Genomic DNA, 26,298 nt, shown 5'->3' with positions numbered 1-26,298 from the left:
ACATAAAAATTTGGGATTAGGATCATCTTACCCTGTACTTCATAATCTATATCATGCTTAAGGTCGTTAATTATTTTTAGGGGTGTAAACTACCCCTTATTGTCAAAAATTATATAAAAACATTGTAAACTTTAATATGGGTAAAATTTGGTTTTGATTGGTTAAATAATGATTGTTTTATACTTTAGGATTAGGATATAATATCATAATATTTCAACCCTTAAAACCACCCTTAATAACATTACAGTTTTTACAAGTAGATATTTTAATAGGTCTATACAGAAAAAAAGTATAATTAAAGAATTACAAAAACATTTATTTACACAAAAATACGAATTTACAAATATGTACAAATACAAATACAAATAGTTTTTTAGTCATCTTCCAGTATACGAACCGGTTCTGTGGTATTATACATACATTGAAAATTATCCATAAGCGGACTATCCGAATTTTTCGAAAAAAAAAATTCGTTTTATAAACATAGCTCCTTCATTTTTGGCAATAAAAAGTTTTTTCAAAAATGACGTTGTAGTATTTTTGAAGAGTTATAAGACTGTGTAAACTAAATTCCGTAAGATCCCTTAGTTTTTAATTAGGGTGGGTTTAAAGGGCTCGAATAAGGGGGTGTTTGCTCGTAAATAGAGGTTTTAAACAGCTATATCTCGCTAACTGTTCACTGTAATGAAAATATATGTACAAGGGAATTTTAGTTATTAAAAAATCTACAATTTAGTTGTCCATCATTTTTTTTCGTATCTCCAGTATTTTCGGAGATATTTTGAAGTAAAAGGTGAAAAATGGGAAATACCGAAAAATTTATTTTTCTTTAAACTCCAATTTTTCTAAAATTAGGCCTTTTAATTAGGTCAAACGTTTTGGGTATATTGATAATACAAAAATAAAAGGAATTACAGAAAGGTGAAGACCAATTTTTAATTAGGAGTATAGTTAGGGAGCTGTTTTCACTGATTTTTTCATAGAGAAAAGCAGGTACGGACCTTTTTTTGATAATAAGTCGCTTAAGTTTCATGCTAGAAACTTTTTATTATTATTTCTTGAAAGGCCTAACTGTATACTTGAAAAAAGATTATGTATTTAAGTTTTCCTCGAAAAATGCAAAGTTTTTCCGTTATTTTACTTTGAATATTTCAAATTATGCATTTGATGAAAAAAGCTAGATTTAACGTGCCGTATCTCGGATTTTATTTATTGGTCTTCAAGATATTACAGAAAAAGAATTCGGTTTGTGTTACTAAAAGATCCAATTTTGATATCTACAGTTTTTTTGATTAAATGCAAATCGATTTTTTCATCGAAAAACTGTTACTTTCAAGCGCGAATAACTCGAAAAATATTAGTTTTACGAAGAAAATATAAAAAACATTTTGTTCTTAGAATCATTTTTTTACATCGATTTACATGGTTAAAATATAATAAAAATTCCCGCTCCCGGGATGGGGTGGCAACCACCCCCAAGGTTTTAGCGTACAGCGGCATGATATAGAAAATGATCCTTGGACTATTCCCTACCTTCTGTGAAAATTTCAAGTAAATCCATGCTGGACGAAAAAATTGCGAGCCAAAATGCATTTCCTCGACTATTAATTCCGGCTTATTTTGCAGGACCAAGTTATTTGTCATTTTTTAATTTTTTTTAGAAGTTACTTTATGGAAAAATATCTACACAATAATTTCGGTTTTATTATCATCAAATATCTATTAAGATCGTAGACGCAAAATTTCGGGCCAATGCTGTTTAAATGCATTCATTTTTTTCGAATCCTGAGAAAACTAATATGTATTTTTGAAACATTTAAACGAATGAAATATTACCTACATTATTACCGAGGGCAGAAAGTCCCTAAAAAACATTTATAATGTTTATTTTAATAAGTTACCGGTGTGAAAAAATAAGAGAAAATTGAGTGATTATTAATTTGGTAAAATGGTGTAATAGGCTATACATACTTAAAAAATTATTTTAAAAATATAAATGTAACTTAAAAAAAATACGTTACTATATAATTAACGTTCCATGGGAACGAAATAATACGTTCCATGGTACTGCGCAGTAGTGATGTTGATTATAATTACTTTCGAGTATTCGTTACAAATCGTTACTTTTATATAAAGTAATCATTTACAGTATTCGTTACTTTGATTACTATGATTACTTTTGTTACTTTTGTATTTGAGTACCGGTAATCATATTTATCGAGAATCGTATTTGTCAGTAGGTAGGTATTTTATATAAAGGAATCATTTACAGTATTCGTTACTTTGATTACTATTATTACTTTTGTATTTGAGTACGGGTAATCATATCGAGAATCGTATTTCTCAGTAGGTAGGTATTTTGTATAAAGTAATCATTTACAGTATTCGTTACTTTGATACTATGATTACTTTTGTTACTTTTGTATTTGAGTACCGGTAATCATATCTAGAATCGTATTTCTCAGTAGGTAGCTATTTTGTATAGGTATTCCGATATAACAACGACCTTCACCGATCTGTTTAAGGGATAAAAATGATTTGATTACTATGATTACTTTTGTATTTGAGTACCGGTAATCATATCGAGAATCGTATTTCTCAGTAGGTAGGTTTGAATAGGTATTCCGATATAACAACGACCTTCACCAATCTGTTTAAGGGATAAAAATGATTTAATTACTATGATTACTTTTGTTACTTTTGCATTTGAGTACCGGTAATCATATCGAGAATCGTATTTCTCAGTAGGTAGGTATTTTGTATAGGTATTCCGATATAACAACGACCTTCACCAATCTGTTTAAGGGATAAAAATGATTTGATTACTATGATTACTTTTGTTACGTTTGCATTTGAGTACCGGTAATCATATCGAGAATCGTATTTCTCAGTAGGTAGGTATTTTGTATACAGTAGGAAAAATGAAAGAATACCCATGAACGAACATATAAAACACGCTGTATTTTCCTGTTACCGTGTCACACAAAGAATTGGCCAGCGCAAGTACATGTAATAATTATTGTTACATGTACTTGCATTGTGTTTTATATGTTCGTTCATGGGTATTCTTTCATTTTTCCTACTGTAGGTATTCCGGTATAATAACGACCTTCACAAAGTACGAATAATCAAAGTAGATACAATAGTCGTTAATTGCTCTGATACGATTGGTACGAAGTAACGAAGTAATCAGGATACAATAGTCGTTACTCGCTCTAATACGATTGGTATGAAGTAACGAAGTAATCAGAGTAATCAAAGTAATAAAAGTAGATACAATAGGCGTTACTAGCTCTGATACGTTTGGTACGAAGTAATCAGAATAATCAAAATAACGATTTGCCTCTCTGTATAGTAATCGTTACTTTCGGTATTCGTAAGTAACGAGTACTTTGTAACGAATAGTTACTTTTTCTACATCACTACTGCGCAGGACAGTGATCGTTACATGGATGGTTCTCAGTCGTGTTGGAACAAACCTATTAATTAACATAGCTGATGTTTAGTTTATTGAAAAATGTAGGGCCGGAGTAGCTCAGGAAGTAGCCCATTGGTTTATGACATTACATCGGAAATTATCAGCTGTGTCATAAAAACTGCGCTATGAATGTTTTTCAAACGAAATATTAGGTTAGTTCCAACCCGTCACAAAAACCGTTCTTGAACGGTTACGAGTATGCGCAGTAACGAAAAATGTGTTAGTGCGCATAATTATTCGTTATTGCGCATGCACGTAACGATTCAAGAATGGTTTTGTATCGAGTTGGAACAAACCTATAATCTCTAATCTGATGACAGTAGATAAACACTTTGTCAAGAACCTTAATTATTTAACCACCTTTTTTATCATCTGTAGACACACTATTTTGTACTTATACATTTCGAGTCCCATCGTCTCATCTTGTATGGTTTCCATGTTCTCCTTTTCATTCCAGTTCTAGAATTATTCTTTTTATGTAGACATGACTATGTTCTTTGATGTGTTTCCAGTAAGTTATCGTTCCATCGTTTTCGTGACCTTCTCACTGATCGTTTGGACTGTTCTATTTGTTGTCATTCTGCTTATATGATCGTTTCAGTTTACATTTCTCTTTCTTCCCATTCCTTGATGCTCTCCTCTTTACACTTCCATCATATATTATGTATGGTCCTTTTCATAGGCATTTTTCAGTGCTTCAGAAGTGACAGAAAAAAAGGTAAGTCCGTGATAATACACATTTACTCGTATAACATAACATTTTAGTTAAATCTGACAGCTGTCAGAATCGTAATCAGCCAAATATGAAAAGGTATTGCAGTATAACCCTTTTATTTGCAATTTGGTATAAAAACAAATCAGTTGTGTTTATTGTATTTATAAAATGGTATTTTCTTTGATTTGTATTCTTATAAATTGTACAAATTATAGTCGTATATATAATTCGTAAATCATTTTTTGTTCGATTATAGCGCCATCTATCAACAGCTGGAATAAATGTTATAAACTACTGTAATCACGGACGTACGTTTTTTTCTGTCACTTCCAACTTAATGCGTTAGAAAGAAATCGAAAAACTGTGACGCACTGAAAGGTGCCTGTGAGAAGGAGATTACTTCTAGCAATGACCCATGCCATCATTTTTTTTAAGGGTTTTCCTCTCTGCCTTTATTTCCCGATATTTTTATTCCTCCAGATCAGAGATTCCCAACCAGTGTGCAGCGGCACACTGGTTGGGAATCTCTGATCTGGAAGTATGCCCTAAAGTCCCTGTAGGTGTGCCGCGAAATTCACATAACAATACATTATGATTATACTCATTATAGAGAATTTTTACCCAAGTGTGCCGTGGCTGAACGAGTTTTTAAGTTAGTGTGCCTCAAGCTAAAAAAGGTTGGGAACCGTTGCTCCAGATGGTTTCATTCAGGCATCCTGCGGTTCGGTTTCCTCTGTTCACTCGATCTTCCACTTCTGTCTCGAGCTTTCCGTAGCTGAATAGAGTGATGTCCAGATATTTAAATGTTAACATTTGTTCTAGGTATCTGTCCCTTCATCTCCAATTTGCATCTTGGATTTGCTGTTGTAGCCATACATTTTGTATTTGTTGGTGAAATTAACATTTTAAATTTTCTGGCGGCTATATTATATTAGCAAAGAATGCGTTGTACATTATCCTCACTTTGAGATAGGTACTAGTATTGCGTGGTCTGCATAGCAGATATTTTAAGTTGTTTTTCTTCCATTTGGTATCCTTTTTTTGTTCTTACTTTCTATATTATTTCATCCTTGATCAGGTTGAACAATAGAGGGCGCAGAAAATCTCCTGTCATCCCATTGTCAGCCTCAATTGGATTCGTTAGTTCTTCTACTTTTACTTTTATTGTGTTGTTCTGGTATATTATACCGGGTGTCCACTTATATTTTCCCCCATTTTAACTGCCTATAACTTCTAAACGGCTCAAGATAGAAATATGCGGTTTTCACTGAAATGTTTTATTTTTGTAAAAGTTTTGTCTGAATGGATGGAATTTTTTATATCGCTTTCAAATACGAAAAGAAAAATGGCGGATTTTTGAAAAAAACGTTGTTGACTTTTTTTTAATGGAACACCCAGTATATTTTTTTGTAAATTGAAAGAAAGGTCATTCACCTATCCAGCGATATAAAGTTTTTCAAAATCGGTTGTCAAATCACTGAGTAATTAATTTTTAAAATGAGCGGTGCAACGTGGATATCACATACCTAAATAACATAACTAAGCAAAATGATATTATGTTATGTGATTTCTACATTGCATCTTTTATTTTAAAAATTATTTGCTCAGTCATTTGACAACCGATTTTAAAAAATTTAATATCGCTGGATAGGTAAATGACCGTTTTTTCAAGCTACAAAAAAATATACTGGGTGTTTCAATAAAAAAAGTCAACGTTTTTTTTTCAAAAATCCGCCATTTTTTATTTAAAATCGATATAAAAAATATTCATTTACCTAAAAACTTGAAAAAACGGTCATTTCCCTATCCAACGATATAATTTTTTTTAAAATCGGTGGTCAAATGACTGAGCAATTAATTTTTAAAATGAGAGATGCAATGTGGAAATCACATAACATATTATCAATTTGCTTAGTTATGTTATTTAGGTATCTGATATCCACGTTGCACCTCTCATTTTAAAAATTAATTACTCAGTGATTTGACAACCGATTTTGAAAAACTTTATATCGCTGGATAGGTAAATGACCTTTCTTTCAATTTACAAAAAAATATACTGGGTGTTCCATTAAAAAAAAGTCAACAACGTTTTTTTCAAAAATCCGCCATTTTTCTTTTCGTATTTGAAAGCGATATAAAGAATTCAGTCCATTCAGACAAAACTTTTACTAAAATAAAACATTTCAGCGAAAACCGCATATTTCTATCTTGAGCCGTTTAGAAGTTATAGGCAGTTAAAATGGGGGAAAATATAAGTGGGCATCCGGTATTATAGATCATTTTGATGTTTTTAGAAGTATCTCACTTGAGTAGAGTAACGATAACGTCCTTTGACAGACCTTGTCAAATGCCTTCTTCAGGTCCACGAAACCTAAATATGCCAGTTTGTTGTATTCTATTGATTTCTCTTATAGTCCGTTCTTTAAAGGTAAAATATCGCAAAACCTCTAAATTTTAAAGAACCGCTTAGATTGACATGAAATTTGGCACACATATAGATAACATGTCAAAGAAAAAAAGTGATATTGTGCCGATATGTGCTTTTGCCCTGGGGGGGCTTTTCACCCCCTGTTGGGGGTGAAAAAATATTCGTCCAAAGTAAGTCAGGAAATGGATAAACTGGCTAATTTTAAGTAACTTTTGTTCTATAGAGTTTTTCACTAAGTCAATGCTTTTCGAGTTATTTGGCAGTGAATATGTTCATTTTTTCAACAAAATAACCACGCTTTTAGACGGTTTTTCGCAAATAACTCAAATAGTAAGTATTTTGTCGAAAAAACATTCTTAGCAAAAATATAGCCTGTAAAAAATTTAAAAAAATGGTGTATATATCACGTCTCTATACCTAGTAGAAGCAGAGTTATAGCTAATGAAAAATAGGTTCATATTCGTCAAATTCCAAATGGAATACTTTAACGTGAAATAACCAAAAATGAAACACATTTCGGGGAAAACTCATTACAACTTATTTAAAGTGTTTAAAGAAAGCTTCATTTTTGTTTTATAAAAAAAAATTCTAGCATCAAAAGTAAACAAGTTACGCTCAAAATAAAGTTAGTCCCTTTTTGTTTTGGTAAAAAAATCGAGAAAATCACCCCCTAATTAGTATCTTAAATGAACTTAATCGTTACGACTTCACAAGTTTCTTGACTCGTGTATGTATTGTTTATATGATCTGTAAGTTTCATCGGTTCAAAAGTCCTTATTAATGAAAAGGCTGTAGTTAAAAGGGGTTGAACGAGTCACTGTCACGAATGTATGCAAATTTAGAAACACCAAATCTTAATCAATTTTTGTCTAACAGAAAAACAAAAAAATACATGATATTCAGAAAAGCAATGCTGACTTTTTTTGTTTTTCGAGATTTTTGGTATCTCTAACAATTTTTAAGTAATTTGGAAAAAAGGATATTTTTCAAAATTAAAATTTTTAAAAATTTTACTTTGAAACCAAATTTTTTTAAGAATAAGCACTTTGAATCAATGAAACTTACAGATCATATAAACACAAGATAAGTAAAATAATTTGTGGAGCGGTAACGATTAATTTCATTTAAGTTGCTAATTAGGGGGTGGTCTTCCCGATTTTTTTTTTTGCCAAAACAAAAGGGACCAACTTTATTTTGAGCGTAACTTGCTTAAATTTAATGCTAGAAACTTTTTTGTAAAAACAGAAATAAAGCTTTTTTTAAACACTTTAAAAAAGTTATAAGGGGTTTTCCCCAAAAAGTGCATAATTTTTTGAATATTTCACGTCGAAATATACTATTTGAAATTTGGTTAATATGAATCTATTTTTCATTGGCTATAACTCTGGTTCTACGAGATCCAGATACCTAACGCGTACACCATTTTTTTTACTTTTTTATAGGCTTTTTTTTGCTAAGAACGTTTTTTTCGACAAAACACTTACTTTTTGAGTTATTTGCGAAAAACCGTCTAAAAATGTGGTTATTTTGTTGAAAAATGAACATATTCACTCGCAAATAACTCGAAAAGTGTTGACTTGGCGAAAAAGCTCTATAGAACAAAAGTTACTTAAAATTAGTCAGTTTACCCATTTCCGGACTTATTTTGGACATATATTTTTTCACCCCCAAGAGGAAGTGAAAGTCACCCCCAGGGCAAAAGCACACCTCGGCACAATATCACTTTTTTTCTTTGGCATGTAAGCTATACGTATGCCAAATTTCATGTCAATCCAAGCGGTTCTTTAAAATTTAGAGCAAAAACCGTGAAATAATGTTCATTATAAATATAGCATGGAAGCGTGATCTTTCCGATCTAAAGCTTTGTTGTTAATGTGTTACTGTTATAATTTCATTAAATTTATTTGTTATCATCACTTTGTTTGTTAATATTAATGTTGTGTATAATAGGTTGATTCTGTAGTTTTCCAGGCATGATTTGTCCCCCTTTTGAAGAGAGGTCGTAGGATGCTTGATGTATATTCTTGTAGTTTTTTGTTTTGTTCTCTAATTTTTTTTATTGGTTTTAATAGTTGTTTGGTCAGATCTGGTCCTCCGTACTTTAGGGTTTCTTTCAGTATTCTGTCCTCTCCTGGTGATTTTGTACTATAATTAAAATAGGATATTATACAGTCACTAAATTTTAATTTAAAAGTACACCATTTATTGCATAATTATTAATGTTTGTAACACCCCTGTAGGTAGTAATGTTGAATAAGTTGGTAGAAAAAAAGCAAGATAAATGTTATCAATATTGGCCGTCCAAAATTGGTCCAGATCACATAATGAAACTTGAAGACGTCGGACTAACCGTAGAATACGTAGAGCAGCAAGATCATTCTTATTATCTCACCAGAGTCCTTCGACTGACGGACACAGAGAGCGGCAAATCTCGTGATATATTGCAATATCATTATACGACATGGCCCGATTTTGGAGTACCAAGTTCGCCAACTGCCTTTTTAGAGTTTCTTAAGAAAGTACGAGATGCAGGAGTATTGGAGGCAGATGTTGGACCTGCTGTAGTTCATTGTTCCGCTGGAATCGGAAGATCAGGGACTTTCTGTTTGGTTGACTCTTGTTTAATTTTGGTAAGTTTGATTTTTATTAGACATTATTTTTATAGTGTAGAAAATGGGTTGCATATGAAAAATCACCAAAACAGCAGGAAAAGTGATAGGTTTTTACGTTATTTTAATTGTAGTTTTGAGTTATTTAGGTAGTTCAATTTGTGCAACTAAGTCATACAAGTTTGCATTTTTAATCCTATATTACAAAATTAGACCAAATTAGCAACAGAATAGCGAAAACCGCATGTCGATACCTTTTTTACCCTTTTTTATCTCGAGATATCTTAAGAAACCTACACAAATATCTCAATTACAAATCAAATCACAACATCAACCTTAAAAAGGAAATCATTAAATCCTTATATGATAGAGCCAAAATTACTTGTTCTAACGAAAATTAATTTTTAGAAAAAAACAATTGTTAACATCTGTTTTATTAAAAAATGATTATCCTTTATCGTTTATAAATAAGGAACTGTCAAGATTGGATCGAATGGAACAGAACAGCTTAGAACGGGATCCTACAACATTCACAAGAAATAATAGGCGGAAAATATCAATACCATATATAAAAGGATTATCCGAGAAACTTAAAACAATAGGATATAAATTCAACATTTCAACAACATTCAAAACAACAAACACATTGAGATCTATTCTATCTAAAACTAAACCTAACAATGAACAAGAAAGAACAAAGAATTGCATTTATAAAATACCTTGTGAATGCGAACAATTTCATTTAGGTGAAACATCAAGACCATTAAACGTTAGAATAAGTGAACATCAGTCTTATATTAAAAATAGAGAATTCGACAGATCTCAAATATGTCAACACGCATGGGATAGTGAACATAGAGTTCAATGAAGAGATTCAAGTATAGTCCTGAAAGAATCAGATAGTAAAAAGAGAAAAATCAAACGGCTCTAATTATGCTAAATGAAACCAATTGTGTCGCAAATTACTAAGTCAATAACATATCGAGTCAGTACAAATTTTATATTTTAGTATTACCTATTGTATATCTATGTATTATTAATATTATTTATAATTTAAACATATTAAAGTCATAATTTGGTATTAGTTTTTTGAAAGTAAATTAAATGTAAGACCAAATACTTACGATGTCGGAATAGTATCACGAGGTTTTTTCCTGGTTTTCCCTCGTAATTTACTAGCGAATCTCTAACGCAAGAATTTTACTGTCATCGTTGCATTTGATTGTCTTTTTAAAGACACATCTTATGCTATGATTTTTTTGTGACGGATATTCTTGATTTTGGATTTATTTCATGTAATCGAATGAACTTTCTTTTAGTAAAGTCGTCCCAGGAACGCAACTCATAAATATTGACGATATCATTTTAGAGTCTTCTACTTTAGAATGTATAATATACGTGTGAATTGCCAATATAAATGAGTCAGATTAAATAAATTATTAGAAGAATTTTTTTACTTAGCAACAACATTTTTGTTTATTTTAATAGTATTTTGTATTTTGACAACGAAACCCGATTTGGACTTCGAAACGTTAATAAAATTATTTTTTCAATTTAATTGTGGCTTATTTCCCATCTAAATAGTTAATCTTAAGAAGCGTGTAAATTTTAAACATAACTGTTACTGTCACCGGTAAACGAAGTTAAGGAAAAGTACTGTGCTATGGAAAAAACAAAGAAAAGTAGTGTGACGGATAGTGATGTTGATTATAGTTACTTTCGAGTATTCGTTACAAATCGTTACTGTTGTATAAAGTAATCATTTACAGTATTCGTTACTTTGATTACTATGATTACTTTTGTTACTTTTGTATTTGAGTACCTGTAATCATATCGAGAATCGTATTTCTCAGTAGGTAGGTATTTTGTATAGGTATTCCGATATATCAAGTAATCATTTACAGTATTCGTTACTTTGATTACTATGATTACTTTTGTATTTGAGTACGGGTAATCATGTCGAGATTCGTATTTCTCAATAGGTAGGTATTTTGTATAGGTATTCCGATATAACAACGACTTTCACCGATCTGTTTAAGGGATAAATCGTTACTTTTGTATAAAGTAATCATTTACAGTATTCGTTACTTTTGTATTTGAGTACCGGTAATCATATCGAGAATCGTATTTCTCAGTAGGTAGGTATTTTGTATAGGAATTCCTATATAACAAGTAATCATTTACAGTATTCGTTACTTTGATTACTATGATTACTTTGTATTTGAGTACCGGTAATCATATTGAGAATCGTATTAATAACGACTTATTATAATAGACGAAGTACGAAGTAATCAGAGTAATCAAAGTAACGATTTGCCTCTCTGTATAGTAATCGTTACTTTCGGTATTCGTAAGTAACGAGTACTTTGTAACGAATAGTTACTTTTTCAACATCACTAGTGACGGATTAAAAACCTTGTTTTTGCAGCTAGGCCGACTACTAGAGAAAACATGATCCAGAGAATACGATACGAAATTCAAAGCATTTTGAGAGCATAAATTGAGACTGCCTGTTCAATCTACTCATGAAAGAGTAAATGTTTGCATTAAAAATGATGGGCAACAATTTGAACATTTAGGTCGTCACTAAGTAGTCGTTTTTATTTCTTTGTTATATTTTATAGTGTTCTTTGTCTTATTGTTGTTTTAATCAATTATATACGTTGGGATCTGGAAAATGTTTCTTTGTTTTTTCCATAGCACACTACTTTTCCTTAACTTCGTTTACCGGTGACAGTAACAGTTATGTTTAAAATTTACACATTTCTTAAAATGTCGAGACAGAAAAAAGTATCGACATGCGGTTTTCGCTATTCTGTTGCTAATTTGGTAATACAGGATTAAAAATGTATACTTGTATTTAATATTTTCCAAAAAAAAAACTAGATTTCTGAAAAAAAGTTAAATAACGCCTCCTAGTTGGCATATTACTTATTATGCTGTTTCGAAATTATAACTCTCACATCGACGAAAAAGAGCTGTTTTCAACATGACCAAGTTTACAAAATTCGATTTAGCAAAACCGGACTTACAGCCATTTTTTCATAACAAGATTCAGGTAGACTTAAACTTGTGAAATCAAATATGCATAGAATTTTATGAAGAATTCAATGACCGGATTTCCAGTGCCCTTTAGAGGCGCTTTAGATTTGCATTAGGCAAATTTTGTAAAATTTTGATTTTAAAATTTTTGATATTCACTTACGCCCTCTTGTGGTGGACCTACAATTATGAAAATAATTTCCATGCTTTTCTCGAGGCAACTTTTGTTATATTTTTTTCTATAAACTATTTTTTATATTTTTTTTTTTTATATTTTCTATTTTTTTCAAAGCTGTACTATAAACGGTTCCTGAGATAATTATGGCCGAGAGCCATTCTTATTGGGAATATCTAAGGATTTATCATCAACTATCCTCCATATATACAGTTCATCTAATATACTTACCGTTGCACGTCATTATCTACGTCAGAGATCTAAGTTGACATAGTTGCCAAAATATAAAAAAATGTTGAATGCATTTTAAATCGAATATATCACATAATTATTACGAAGTGGATTATACAACAAAACATTTATATTCATTGTAAATAAATAAAAACATTAGAAATAGAAAACAAGAATTAAGTAGTTATAATCTTAGGTTAAAGTAAATAATAAAAAAATAATCTAATAAAACAAATACTTATAGTAAAGAATAAAAACAAATCTGAAGTGTCAATACCGCAACTGTCAAATAAATATTACCAATTTATGCCAAAATGTCACCTTCGTTCGATTACAGTTACAGTATGTTCCGAACAAATGTGCTTCATAAAAACGCTTTATAATCCTGTTATACAAATTAAATGAAACATATTATTGTGTATATTTCTTTAAGTTAACATTAATAGGAATCTTCAAATATTATTTCTATGCGTATATAATAAAATATGTCTAGTGGCTGTAATTCCAGTGTACTCGGCAAAATGATTCTAAAAAAGAACACACCTACCGCCTAAATATTTCGTGTTGGTATCATGTGACGTCACGGGCTATGACGCGAATGACGTGCAACGGTAAGTATATTAGACGGAGTATACATTTTTGAACCTTCAAAAACCTGTATAAGATTTTTTCAACTATTTTTTTCTTTACTGTCCGAATAGGCCTCCATAACTACACCATCTATTTATAGAGCATAACCCGACTATTTTTTTGCGTTTCTTCCGAACTAACCCTTTTTGGTTCGATTCTATATGTATTTTTAAAAATTCACATGCATTTTTTTTTATTTTTCCAAGTGGGCCGGAAATTTTTATATTTTTTGTGCAATAATTTGTTGTGTAATAGAATATTATTTTTTTGGGATTTTTTTTCTAAAAATAACACTAAATGTATTGCAATTCTATAAAAAGCTTTATAATCTTTAAACCGTCAAGTTATACAAGTAATAATTTTTAAAACAAGGATAAGTGGATAAGTTATTTGTTAATAACAATTTCCGGTCCACTTGGAAAAATTTTAAAAAATACACTTGAACTTTGAAAAATATAATATACAAGCGAACAAAAAAGTATTGGTGCGGTAGAAATGCAAAAAATAGTGGGTATATTCCGTTTAGAGATAAACCGCTCGCCTATAATACTAAAAAGATTAAATAATATCAGCATTAATAACTATTGAATTACTTTTTATAGATTGAGAAATATGGTTTAAATTCCGTCGATCTTAAAGAAATTCTATTAGAAATGAGGAAATATCGAATGGGTTTAATCCAGACTGCTGAGCAGTTGCGGTTTTCATATCAAGCCATCATAGAAGGAACCAAGCAGATCCTCAATCAAAATTCGGATGGTGGTGGGGTAAGTATCTTAAACTGTCTACACACGCCCTGACCTCCTGACACGACAAAATTCCTCGACCATTTGTCAGGGTCGGCTGTACACACGTCCTGACACAACGTAAAATTATCATTTTACTTACATTTTGTCTAAACGTAATGTTTCTAAGCCGTATTTTTTAATTTCTAACGTCATAATCAAAAAGTGCAACGTTTTAAAATATACAGCTGCAAGTAGTAAATTCCCTTAGTTAACACGTCATTTGCATTTGTGTATAAATAGATCATTAACGAATACTGAAAGAACGAAATAAACAACGTATTAGGAATTTATGGTAAATGGTGTATCATGTAAAATTATCATTTTACTTACGTTTTTTCTAAACCTAGACCCTGATTCTAATTTAAATTTCGACTCAAAACAAGTCGCAATCAACATGGCATGGCGACGTTGAAATGCGACTGTGCGAGCCTTGTGGATTTTAGTTGAACTAACGAAATGACGTCATTAAATAGAGACTTATCGAAATTAATTGCGACTCCAAAGAAGTGGTTGATATTATAATTTCGAGTCGAAATTATTGTGACACGGACTCACGGACATGAATGAATGGCAATGGCCGAAAGCGAGGTTAGGTTTAGTTTAGGAGATGTGTTTTGTTTGTTTCTTGCAGGGAAAACTAAAGCAAAAGGTATTAATATGGTTGGGTTTTATGGAAATTTACTGGTTTTGGAGGAATTAGATAGAATATTATTAAATTAGAAATATAATAATTAAGAATTTCCATAACGTAAATTATCAACACAATGAAAGATGTAAGGTAATAATCTGGGAAAATTAGTATAAAACAAGGAAAATTATGTACCAGCTATTTTATTGCTGGACATGCCGGAATCAAATCTTAAGATTTCATATATTAGTAATAAAGCTATGCAAAGTCCTCAGAAAGTGTGCTATTTGGTTTATAAACAAATTAGCGCACAGAAATATTTTTTTCAATTATTGCTCTGTAACTCGGAAGATTTTAACGTTAAACCAAAAACACTCACATAAAAATTCACTGTAATTTAATTCTGCACATAGATAGTTTTTTCCGATTTCCTTCGGCCGAAATTTTCCTCGAAAAATTCGGGTTTTCCAAACAAAATCTTTAATTTTCAACTAAAATTTTAGGGAAGTAATTATTTATCAATAATTAAATAACTTGATGACATAAATCTTTTTTGTTATGAGTGTATTGAAGATATGAAAATTTGTATGTACAAAGAGAACCGGAATAGAAAGGTAATGGTTTAATGATTGAAATCCTGTTGTTTACAACTCTGTCGCAAATGCCGGTCAAATTTGACCGGTTATACCTGGAACCACTCCTCGCAATTCAATTTTTTTTTCTTCAAAAAAGCACAGAAGCCGTGCCCTTTTCAACAGCGTTAACTTAATTTAATTTAATCTAATATTTTCTAAGGGGTTCTATTTGTTTATAAGCCAAAAAATTGTTTCTTTATAACATTCCTGAGACCGCTCAAATAGTCCAATTTCAATTCTGTAAAGTACGTTGAATAGGTATAGTGCCTTTTTATACGAAAATCATAGTTATTCTGGTTATTATTTCGACCGAAATTTTTTAATTAACATTTTAATTATTGCTAAACTATTGGTTAGATTGTCGCCGGCCTCCTGATATATAATCTACTATGAAAAATCTTTCATGTCATCAATTTATTTAATTATTGATAAATAATTACTTCCCTAAAATTTCAATTGAGAATTGCAGATTTTTTTGGGAAAACTCGGATTTTTCCGAGTAAAATTTTTGTTGAAGGAATTCGGAAAAAAAATAACTTTGTGCAGAACTAAATTACGGTGAATTTTTATTTGAGTGTTTTTGGTTTAAAGGAAAAATCTTAGGAGTTACAGAGCACTAATTAAAAAAAAAGAAGATTTAGGAGTGCTAATTTGTTTATAAATAAAATAACACACTTTCTGCGGACTTGTCATACCCCATATTACTAATAAATATATGCAATCTTAAGATTCGATTTTAGCAATAAAATAGCTGGTAAAATAACTTTTCCCAAAAATGGCATTTTTCGATAATTTTCCCAGACTATCAACAAATGTTGCGGTGGTTGTGTAGCCAATAAATCCAATAAACCGGAGTGCCAACCCAAATTTTGAGCAGTGTCAAAATGATAACGTTAATATCCCCAGTTGTAACTAATATCGAAATGAATAAGAATCGCTATAAATTGCGACCATCATGGCGGCGTCGAAATTAAATTGCGACCTTGAAATGAATTAGAATCAGGCCCCTAATGTGTAATTTCTAACGTCATAATTGGATTTAAAAAATGCAACGTGTTAGAATATACAGCACCAGGTAGTAAATTATGTACTCTATATTATAGTTCTTAGCATAGTTAACACGTAATTTGTGTCCACCGCTTTACAAAAGAAATCCGCACAGATTTTTAACAATTATCCATCCCTGTTGGAGTGAGAAATCAGGCCAACAACGCTACACACGTCCTGACACCAAAAATTTGTCAAGATGTTGGAATAGCACGACCATCCGACAAAATCAGTCAGCCTGACTATCAGGATTACTCATTTTTGTCGTGCGGCAAGCCTACACATGCTCCCACAGTCAGACCAGACCCAACGTTGGGGAACATCCATAAACTACGTCGTAAAAATAGTTTTTAATACCCTCCCCCCCCCCCATCCCGTCGTAAAGCCTCGTTTGCAGTTGACCCCCTCCCTATTGATTATTTTTTAAATTCCATGTTATTCCTAGATTTTTAAAAGTTAGCTGTCAAAGTTTATTTACGAATGTATCCAAATCAGTATTACTATGTAGCTCATTAATATCCGCGTACTCTCTCAATTCACTGTACAACTAATAGTTAGTTCCTATGCTTTCTTAACTGCATCATATAAATCTTGATACTTATTTTGTTTTGATTTCAATGCCATTTCTTTTATTAAGTATAAATAGATACAATGTACTAACTAAATAGAATAGAATATTTTATTTCTATTCATTCTTTTAGAATTTTTTCACACAGAGTATTCAGTAAATAAATGAACAGTTTAATATTTATTGCTTCCAGACGTTGTTCTGTATAGAAGCGTATGTTTAAATACATAGAACAATGTTTTATTGTTTGTTATTCTGTATAAAACTGATAGCAATATTATTAAGGCTGTGAGTGATAAAAACGAAATGAAAAGTATGCGATAAAAGTAATATACAAATTCTTTTTCATTCTAAAATAGGGTATATTTTTTATATTCTTGAACTTCAAACGACGTCGGATGTGCACTTAAGGCCCCCTCCCCCCTGTCGTATACCGTCGTAATAAGCAAAGTCCCCCCTCCCACTTTTCAACGACGTAGTTTATGGATGCTCCCTTGTCAGCTCCGACAGCTAGGTGCTTTTGTCAGAGCGTGTGAAGACGGTTTTAAACAACAATGCGAATCCAATTTACTTCGTTATGAGAAATTTCGTAATAGTTTAGGTTAATTATTTTTATAAATATTCCTCTTGCATTTTCTCGAAACTATTGTATCAAGTTAATGGCATTTTAAGCGGTATTTATTACAACATATTTAGGTATTAACTTCTACTTAACTAATTAATATGATTATTTTGCGTTATATGCTTCTTAAAATTCAGGTATCAGGTATCTTTCAATTAATTTAAACTAAACAGTCTATTTTTAAATACATAGTGAATGATGAATGAATTTAAATACATAGTATATATCGTATACAGAGTATAAACTATGTATTTAAATCGGACTTACCCATATGCCTCAAATGGAATCTTTGACCAGTGTGTTGCCTGTACTCACTTATGGAGTGGAAACATTAACACTCACAAAAAAGGTAGTGAACAAGATTCGTATAACTCAAAGGGCTATGAAGCGCCAGATGTTGGGTGTCTCTCTGAGAGACCGAATCCCAAACGAAATATGTCACGTAGAACAAGAACAAACAGACGCTGTCGAAAAAATCGCTGCTCTAAAATGGATATTGTCCAGTGGAGGCCACGAGAAGACGCACTATGGAGCAGAGGACGCCCACCAACCAGATGGACTGACGACTTGAAGCGTGTTAGCAACAAACGAAACAAGACAGAGACAGATGGAAGGAACTGAGGGAGACCTATGTCCAGCAGTGGACGCGCACGGGTTGATGATGAAATAGTCTATTGGCTAGGGCTGTTTCGTGGTCGATCAAAGTCGACGGAGTTTCAGAGTGTATTCCTATGTATTTTGCTCCGCATACTTTTCCATAAAAAGTGGCGGGAATTTGTTATAAACAATTTAATTGTTTAAATGATTATAATTCGTAAACTAACACATATTCATATTTTTTACAAAATTCCTTTTGTTTCTTTAAAAACGTACAAAACTATGTTTCGTAAAACTTGATCCAATAATAGGCCAGGAACCGAAGCTTTTTACCTCGCAATTTTTACAGAATGGATCGATTTTCTTGAACATTTGAGAATAAGTAGTGGATAGTCCAAGGATCAAAATCTATATGATTCCGAAAGGCGCTTTTACCATTGGGGTGGTTGCCACCCCAGCTCGGGGGTGGAAATCTTTTATTATATTTTGACCGGAAAAGTTGATAAAAACATTCATTCTAAGCAAAAAATGTTCTATACATTTTTTTGGTAAAATTAATAGTTTTCGATTTATTCGCTATCGAAAGTGTTAGTTTTGTATAGAAAAAATCAATGTTTTTCGATATACTCATTTACGATTCACTCAATTTTTGCCGTAAAAAATTTTTTTCAAACCAAGTTCTTGGGAATTAAATAACCTACAATTTTATATTGAACATTTTTTCGTATCTCTGATGCTAATCTTTCTATTCTGAAGAAAATGGCATTGTTTACCAAACTACAAAGTTATTCGCTGTTAACTCCAGTTTTTTAAAAACTAATCATTCTAAGCTTGTCAAGCTTCTAAAATCTATTAATAATACATAAATAAATAAGAATGAATAAGGCCAATGACTAAGAACACCGCTAACTTACATTATGATGCTTCCAATTAGATTTCTCCTTTTTTTTTTCAAAAAAATATATTGATTTTTTAACCGTAACTTTTTTATTTTTTATCTTAGAAAGTTTGGTAAAAAATAATTTTGTAGGTTTTTACAAGATCTATAAGGCTATTAATATTAAATCTTTTTAAAATCCTCAGTCGCAAAAAGAGGTGACTTTGAAAGGGTTGGTAAAGGTGGTGTTTGCATGTTATTACAAGTTTTAATTGTCAACAGCTCACTCAATTTTTGCGGTAGAAAAAATTTTTGCAAACCAGATTCTTGGGAATTAAATGGGCTACAATTTCATATTTAAACATTTTTTCGTATCTCTGATTCTAATCTCGCTATTCTGAAGAAAAGGCCATTTTTTTCCAAACTACAAAAATTTGTTATTCGCTTTTAACTCCATTTTTTTCAAAAACTAATCATTCTAAGTCAGTCAAAGTTCTAGAACCTATTAATAATACATAAATTAATAAAAAAGATCAAATTAGATCAATGACTAATTTTAATTAGGGTGGTGATTAGGAAATTCCTTACGATCACTATTTCGCTGAAAAAAATAGGGACTGACATTCTTTTCATTATAAGTCACTTAATTTTTGAGGTGGAGACTTTTTTTTATTTCTGGAGATAGATATTTTTAAGTACTTTAAATTAGGTTGAACAATTTGTCCTTGAAAAATGCATAGTTTTCCCGTCTTTTGACTTTGAAACTACAATATTTAGCATTTGACGAAGAAGAGCCAAATATAATAAAGTATAGCTCAATTATTGTTGGTCTTAAAGAAAATTAAAAAAAAAAACGCTTTTGTTTATTTTTCAAAAGGTACATTTTTGTTAAGTAAAGTTGTTTTGATAAAACGAAAACTTTTGGAGTTATTAGCAGAAAACTTATTAAATACATTGATTTTTTCGATATAAAACTAACACTTTCGATAGAGAATAAATCGAAAACTATCAGTTTTATCAAAAAAAATGTATAGAAAGTTTTTTGCTTAGAATCAACGTTTTTACCAACTTTTGTGATTAAAATATAATAAAAAATTTCACCCCTGAGATGGGGTGGCAACCACCCCCATGGTAAAACGACTATCGGCATGATATAGATTTTGATCCTTGGACTATCCACTATAGGCCTGGATCCCGCGTACCAAAAAAAAGTTGATTAATAGCAAGCAGAAAATTTGTTAATAGCTTAACGGTGTCTAGACGGATAAACTTTGATGTACGGGAACATTGGAACAGGGGAAGTTTTAATTGTGAAACAGTTTAAAAATTTGGAACGTCAGATTGCGAAAACGCTTTATGTATTTTGTCGGACAGAACTTCCAATTGATTTGTTACCATTTCATTAAACTTTCATGCAAAAATCAGACTGCTATTGATCACCAATATAATTCCTGTCCTTTGATATGTTCTTCGTGTTGGACTTATTAAAATGCCCAGTTGGTCATAAATACCAGTCTGATTTTTGCATGAGTGTTTAATGAAATGGTAACAAATCAATTGGAATTTCTGTCCGACAAAATACATGGAAAGTCTGACGTTCCAAATTTTTAACCTGTTCCACAATTAAAACTTCCAGTGTTCCCGTACATCAAAGTTTGTCCGACTAGACACCGTTAAGCTATTAACAAATTTTCAGCTTGCTATTAATCAACTTTTTTTGGTACGCGGGATCCAGACCTACTAATTCAATTTTCAAGCAAATCGATCCATTCTGTAAAAATTGCGAGGTTTTGTCCTATTTTAAGCTTCATTACTTGGACTGTAATTAAAACCGTTGATAACGCGGCTGCATTTTGATTAAAATAACTTTATACTTATTCAAATTAAAGAATAAACTATCAGCTTAAAACTAAACCTCAATTATAATCGAAATATTATTTATAACAAAGTTATAAACGGTTTTTTATTAAAAAAAAAAAAAATATATCTGTATAACGAACCCGGTTATTACGAGGTTTCGCTTATAAAGAGGTACATGAGGCGTCCCATGATATTCCTATTGAACTGTAACACCTATATATAACGAGGCTTATTTGGTTATAACGAGGAAAAATGAGATCGAAGAACATGTTTGTTTACCTGTCTTACCTCCAACCACAGATTTAATTTCTAATTTTTAATTTTTATTTGTCTGTTTATAGACAAGTGAAAAGAAGTAACTTTTGTCCCATTCCCATTCCAAAATACCATCCTAATCCACTTCCATACCAGGTAATGAATATTGATATATTTGCAGCTAAATTAATGTTTTATTATATTTTAGGAAAACCATATAGTAATAACGAACAACATATCCCCTAATGTGTCTGAAGAAAATTCAGAGTCAGAAGACGAACCACCACCACTACCTCCTCCTCGATTGGACAGCCTTAACAAACCCAATGGAACACCTCTCGACAGACCTCTTCCACTTATCCCGAAAAGTATATCAGAAGAAAACGGATGGAATTACGATAGCAAACAAAATGGCGAAGACGAGGTAATTTTATTAACTATTAAAATTCTATGTTTTTGACTGTAACATTTTTTTCCATTCTTTGCTCTATCTCTTTCTTCTTCTTAAAGTGTCCTCTCCACAATTGAGGTCGGCTACTACAATTGCAAATTCTTGTCTGTCTTCTGCTGTTATTCATGCCTATTCTGTAACTCATTTCGATGATAGAAGTCAGGAAAATCGAATAGAAGTGGTCAAGTCGAATAGAAATAGTCCAAATCCGTATTCCATAACTACTTCGGAATCTCTACAATCGTAATGTGAATAGAAATCGCTTCGACAGCATTTACCCTGTCGAGACGAGATTTCGATTATCGGAATTGTAGTTGACGCATGCGCATTTTGTTTTGTTTTGGCGTTTATATTTTATATATAAAAATAATTGATTACTACTTATTTATAATTATTTATAGTATTTGTACCTTTTTTTAGCTGCTTAATTTTTAGTCTGTGGTGTTATTGGTTTAGAGAATTATATATTTCATTTAGACATCTACGAGTATGAATTGGACCTAACCTTATTTATTTGCTATTTGGCATCTGAATGTTTCCCATTCACAGTGTTGCCATATTTTGTTCGCTTATTTCTTGTACAATTTCAATCAATGGTATAATGCACAAGAATAGCATACGATAGACTTCTTATGCGTTAATTGATAAATATTATACCAGTATACTTGTATATTTATCAGTCAACGCTCATAGTCTGAACAAATTATAGAAAAGATGCCATTTTGGAAAAGTTGTTTAGCAGTTATTTCAGCTGAAATCGAATCTTAAAGATTGCATATTATTAGTAATATCGATTTTAAATAATTTATTAATAATAATGAATTAATAACATCAATTTAAATATCTTTGATTTAAAAGCATTTATACTTCTTATCTTCACTTATCTTTTTTATTTATCAGTTATATCTTTTTTTTATATCAATTTTAATTAACTTTAATTTAAAACCATTTATCCTCTTTTGAGCTTTTTGCATCCAGTATTTACACAAATATTTTGTTTACTTTTCAAAACTTGAGGATAGTATGAAGAAAGTATGAAAACATTGAGGAAATGGCAACGGTGTCATATTTCAAATTTAGATCCAGAACTAACAGGTCACAGAACACTAATTTCGCTGGTTAATGCGGGGTTGCCACCACCTCAGAAACGCATGAAATAGAAGTCAGAGATTTCAATTTAAACTGATTACGATATAAGTTAAAGAATACCAATCCAAACACAAAAATGACGCGATAGATATCGAACATTCCGATTTCGGGTAATTACGATTCGACTTGGTCATTTCTATTCGATTTGTTAAAAGTTACAGAATAGGGCTGAGTATGTACAGAGTATTAGTAAATAAGTATGACAAACTTTAAGCATTTCTAATTTGAAATATCTCAGTGGTGTACTATTTTTTTCTTTAAAAAATTTCAGTCCATTGCCCGTTCGCGCGCCAATAGTGAATACAACATTCTTAATTGTATGTCAAAAAATGCGCAATAACTACGTCTTAAAACTCACCAAATTTTATTTGCATATCTCAATTGGTTTTAGAGCAATAAATAAATCGTCAGTTTGTAAGCAAAATTTTAACACACCGTATCTAGGAAAAGAAGCATTTTCGGACATGTGTTTATAGAGTAAACTTTCATTAGTTTTTCATGTACAAGTACCCCTTGAAGTTTGTCATACTTATTTACTAACACCCTGTATATGTAGCTTTTTTACAGGCCTTTTAGGTTTAGAGCTTTGTTGTTCTTTTCCATAGCTTTCTGTTATTTGTCAACTTCTTCCAGTCTGTTATTCCCTTTTCTTTTAGGTCTTCTACTACCGCCTCTCTCCGTCGTTTCGTTGTCTTCCTCTCTTTCTTTTATAATCTGGTACTCTCCATGCTATTTTCTTGACCACTCTGTCATCGTTCATTCTTTCTATATGGCCCAGCCACGGCAACCTTCTTGATTTTATATTACGCTATCTATTTGTGGTTCTTTGTAAATATTATAAACTTCCTTATTTGTCCTTCTTATACAGTGATGAGCGCGCTAATAACCGCCAAAATAGCTCAAAAGATGGAAAATGTATTAAATTGTGAGATAAAAAGAATTGCAACTACTGGAGGTGGGATTTTATGGGTATTAACTTATAATTTACATTACCATTATGGATAGTTTCCACTTTTATACCTTTAAACGTCAGCTAGTTAACTTCGTTCATAGTTCTACGTATGACGTTCTTTCAAACCTAGTTTTAATAAGTTATGTATGTCTTCTTCTCTTTTTTTTGTTTATTGGTCTCTACCTGCATGGGTATTTGGCTAGTCCATCGTCTTGGAATAAAGGAAAAATCCCTTATTCACCTACAATTTAGAGTTGATATCGGACAAATACAACAAAGGTAAAAACTATTCTAGTACAGGGACAACTGCCGACCATTACACAATCTGCTTCTACTTTTTCTTCTCGTTCTTTAGTTAATTGGCAATTTTGAATTGTCATGGGACAAATGCAACAAAGGCACAAACCTTTCTAGCTCAGGGACAACTGCCGATCATTACAAGATTGCGTAATGTGGCCTCGGTTAGTTGAAGTGAAGAACCCAGATGATTACAGAATGTTTACAAAAGATTGTATTGTTATTTTACCTAGATTTGAATTATCTAGTCGTATGTAATTTTTGACATATTGTTCAAATTATTTATTATTTTGTCCATTCATTTCCAATAGGTATTTTGATTTCCTCATAACTACGTATGACGTTAACATGACAATAACATTTTTTTTTATTTCGCATAAAGTAAAAATCAATTGAAGACAATAAAGCAAATGTAAATAAAAACAGTTTAAGATAAAGATAAAGGCAGTTTTTGTTTTTATTTGGTTCAGAGTTGGACCACCATCTCCATATAGCCTATTTCAGCATCCCATGCATCCTCAGTGAAGCTGTGTAGTCACAAGTCTGAAAGAAATATCAACAATCCTGCCTATTTAAGGGAAACCATCGCGATGCAATGATTACACCTTTTGAGACGCAATCCAGCGACATCTCTCGCAATGCGAGGAAAACAACGAAAAGCCCTAGATACAAAGTTTACTACTTTTTAAACAATTAGAATAATTGAATTAAAAATATAATAAACAATATTTTAAATCTAAGACTTTTCGTTAATAAACTGCTTTCTGGCTGCATCCTGTATCTCCGGCTTTTACAATAACAGTTTAATTTGGCTGGGGTGAGCTGGCCAAAAAACCCATGCAGGTAGAGGCTAATAAATCGAAGAAGAAGAAGGCATACATAACCTGATAAAACTTAGTTTGAAGGAACATCATACGTAGAATTAGAATTATGACCGAAGTTAACTAGCTGACGTTTAAAGGTATAAAGGTGGAAACTATCCATAATGGTAAAGTAAATTATAAGTTAATACCGATAAAATCCCACCTCCAGTAGTTTCATTTCTTTTTATCTCACAACTTAATACATTTTCCATCTTTTGAGCTATTTTGTCGGTTATTAGCGCGCTCGTCACTGTATAAGAAGGACAGCTGTTCTTATTAGCTGTTCAAAATTTAGCCCTGTCCATTGTCGGATGTTTCTTAGCCACGATAGTCTTTTCCGTCCTAGTCCCCTCTTTCCCTCGATCTCCCCTTTTACTATTAGTTGAGCATATTGGTACTTATTGTTTCTCAGTATGTGGTCTAGGTATGATGTTTTTCTAACTGTCACTGTGTTGAAAATTTCTCGTTCTTTGCCTATTTTGAGGATTCTCCGGCAGATCCGTATTTAAAAGACCTCCAGTTTATTTACAGTTCAACGACCAGAGACGAAGAGTCGACCAGACGTTTGTATCTATATCTTTAAAATATCTTTCTGTATTTCCCTCAATTTATTACTGATAAATCGACAATCTTGTCAGGCATGCCAGGTGAGTTGTCGTGCCATAGTAATAGAGGATTTTCTTGCCCTATCAAAAAACTGGAATGAAATAACCTCATAATTAAAAATGTTGCTTTATCACTAGAGCATCGAGGGCATAAGCCAGGCAAAATGCCAAGTGTTGCAAAAAATCCTACACGATAACGACATTGACCTGGTTGCCATACAAGAGACCCATACTGAAGACAAAGTCCAGCTTGATTTAAGGGGAAAGATACCTGGCTACGATTTACTGGGAGCCACCTATGATAAACATTACGGCGTCGCAACCTACATTCGCTGCAATATAGAAAATGGTTTCCTACTTTCTGCTTCCAATGAAAATAATATACATGAAGTAGTCACCAAGATTGGAGATATTACCGTAGTTAACATATACAAACCTCCAGCCACTACATGGAACCCAGAAGTGCTAAAGACTCATCCACATCCTACTATATACATCGGCGACTTCAACAGCCACCACGAAATGTGGAAGTACACCACGAATGATGAAAATGGGGAGGCACTAGTAGAATGGTCCGAAGAGCAAAACACATACCTAGTTTTTGATGCCAAAGACAGAGGAACATTTAAATCAGCTGCATGGAGAAAAGAATATAACCCAGACCTATGTTTTGTCTCAAAAGATACCAATGACAGACCACTAACAACTGCGAGAAGTGTCCTTGCAGACTTCCCACATACTCAACATCGTCCGGTGCTTATCACCATCGGAATATCAATTCCAATAATTAGATCAT

General features: G+C 31.8%; 1 protein-coding gene across 2 annotated transcripts in view; it reads left to right on the top strand.

Moving 5' to 3' along the window:
• Positions 1–26,298, top strand: part of LOC114338379 (tyrosine-protein phosphatase non-receptor type 61F) — a 111,119-nt gene that overhangs the window by 52,698 nt on the left and 32,123 nt on the right. For both annotated transcript variants that reach the window (XM_028288968.2, XM_028288967.2), the window contains exons 3-5: positions 8,862–9,251; positions 13,911–14,075; positions 21,394–21,609. In XM_028288968.2, the coding sequence (XP_028144769.1) occupies positions 8,862–9,251; positions 13,911–14,075; positions 21,394–21,609 (771 nt within the window). The remainder of the gene's footprint in view (positions 1–8,861; positions 9,252–13,910; positions 14,076–21,393; positions 21,610–26,298) is intronic.

This window comes from Diabrotica virgifera, chromosome 8 (genome assembly GCF_917563875.1).
Source record: "Diabrotica virgifera virgifera chromosome 8, PGI_DIABVI_V3a".
In the NCBI taxonomy this organism is placed as follows: Eukaryota; Metazoa; Arthropoda; class Insecta; order Coleoptera; family Chrysomelidae; genus Diabrotica; species Diabrotica virgifera.
Note: the sequence above shows the minus strand (reverse complement) of the source record. Positions and strands in the feature narration are given on the sequence as shown.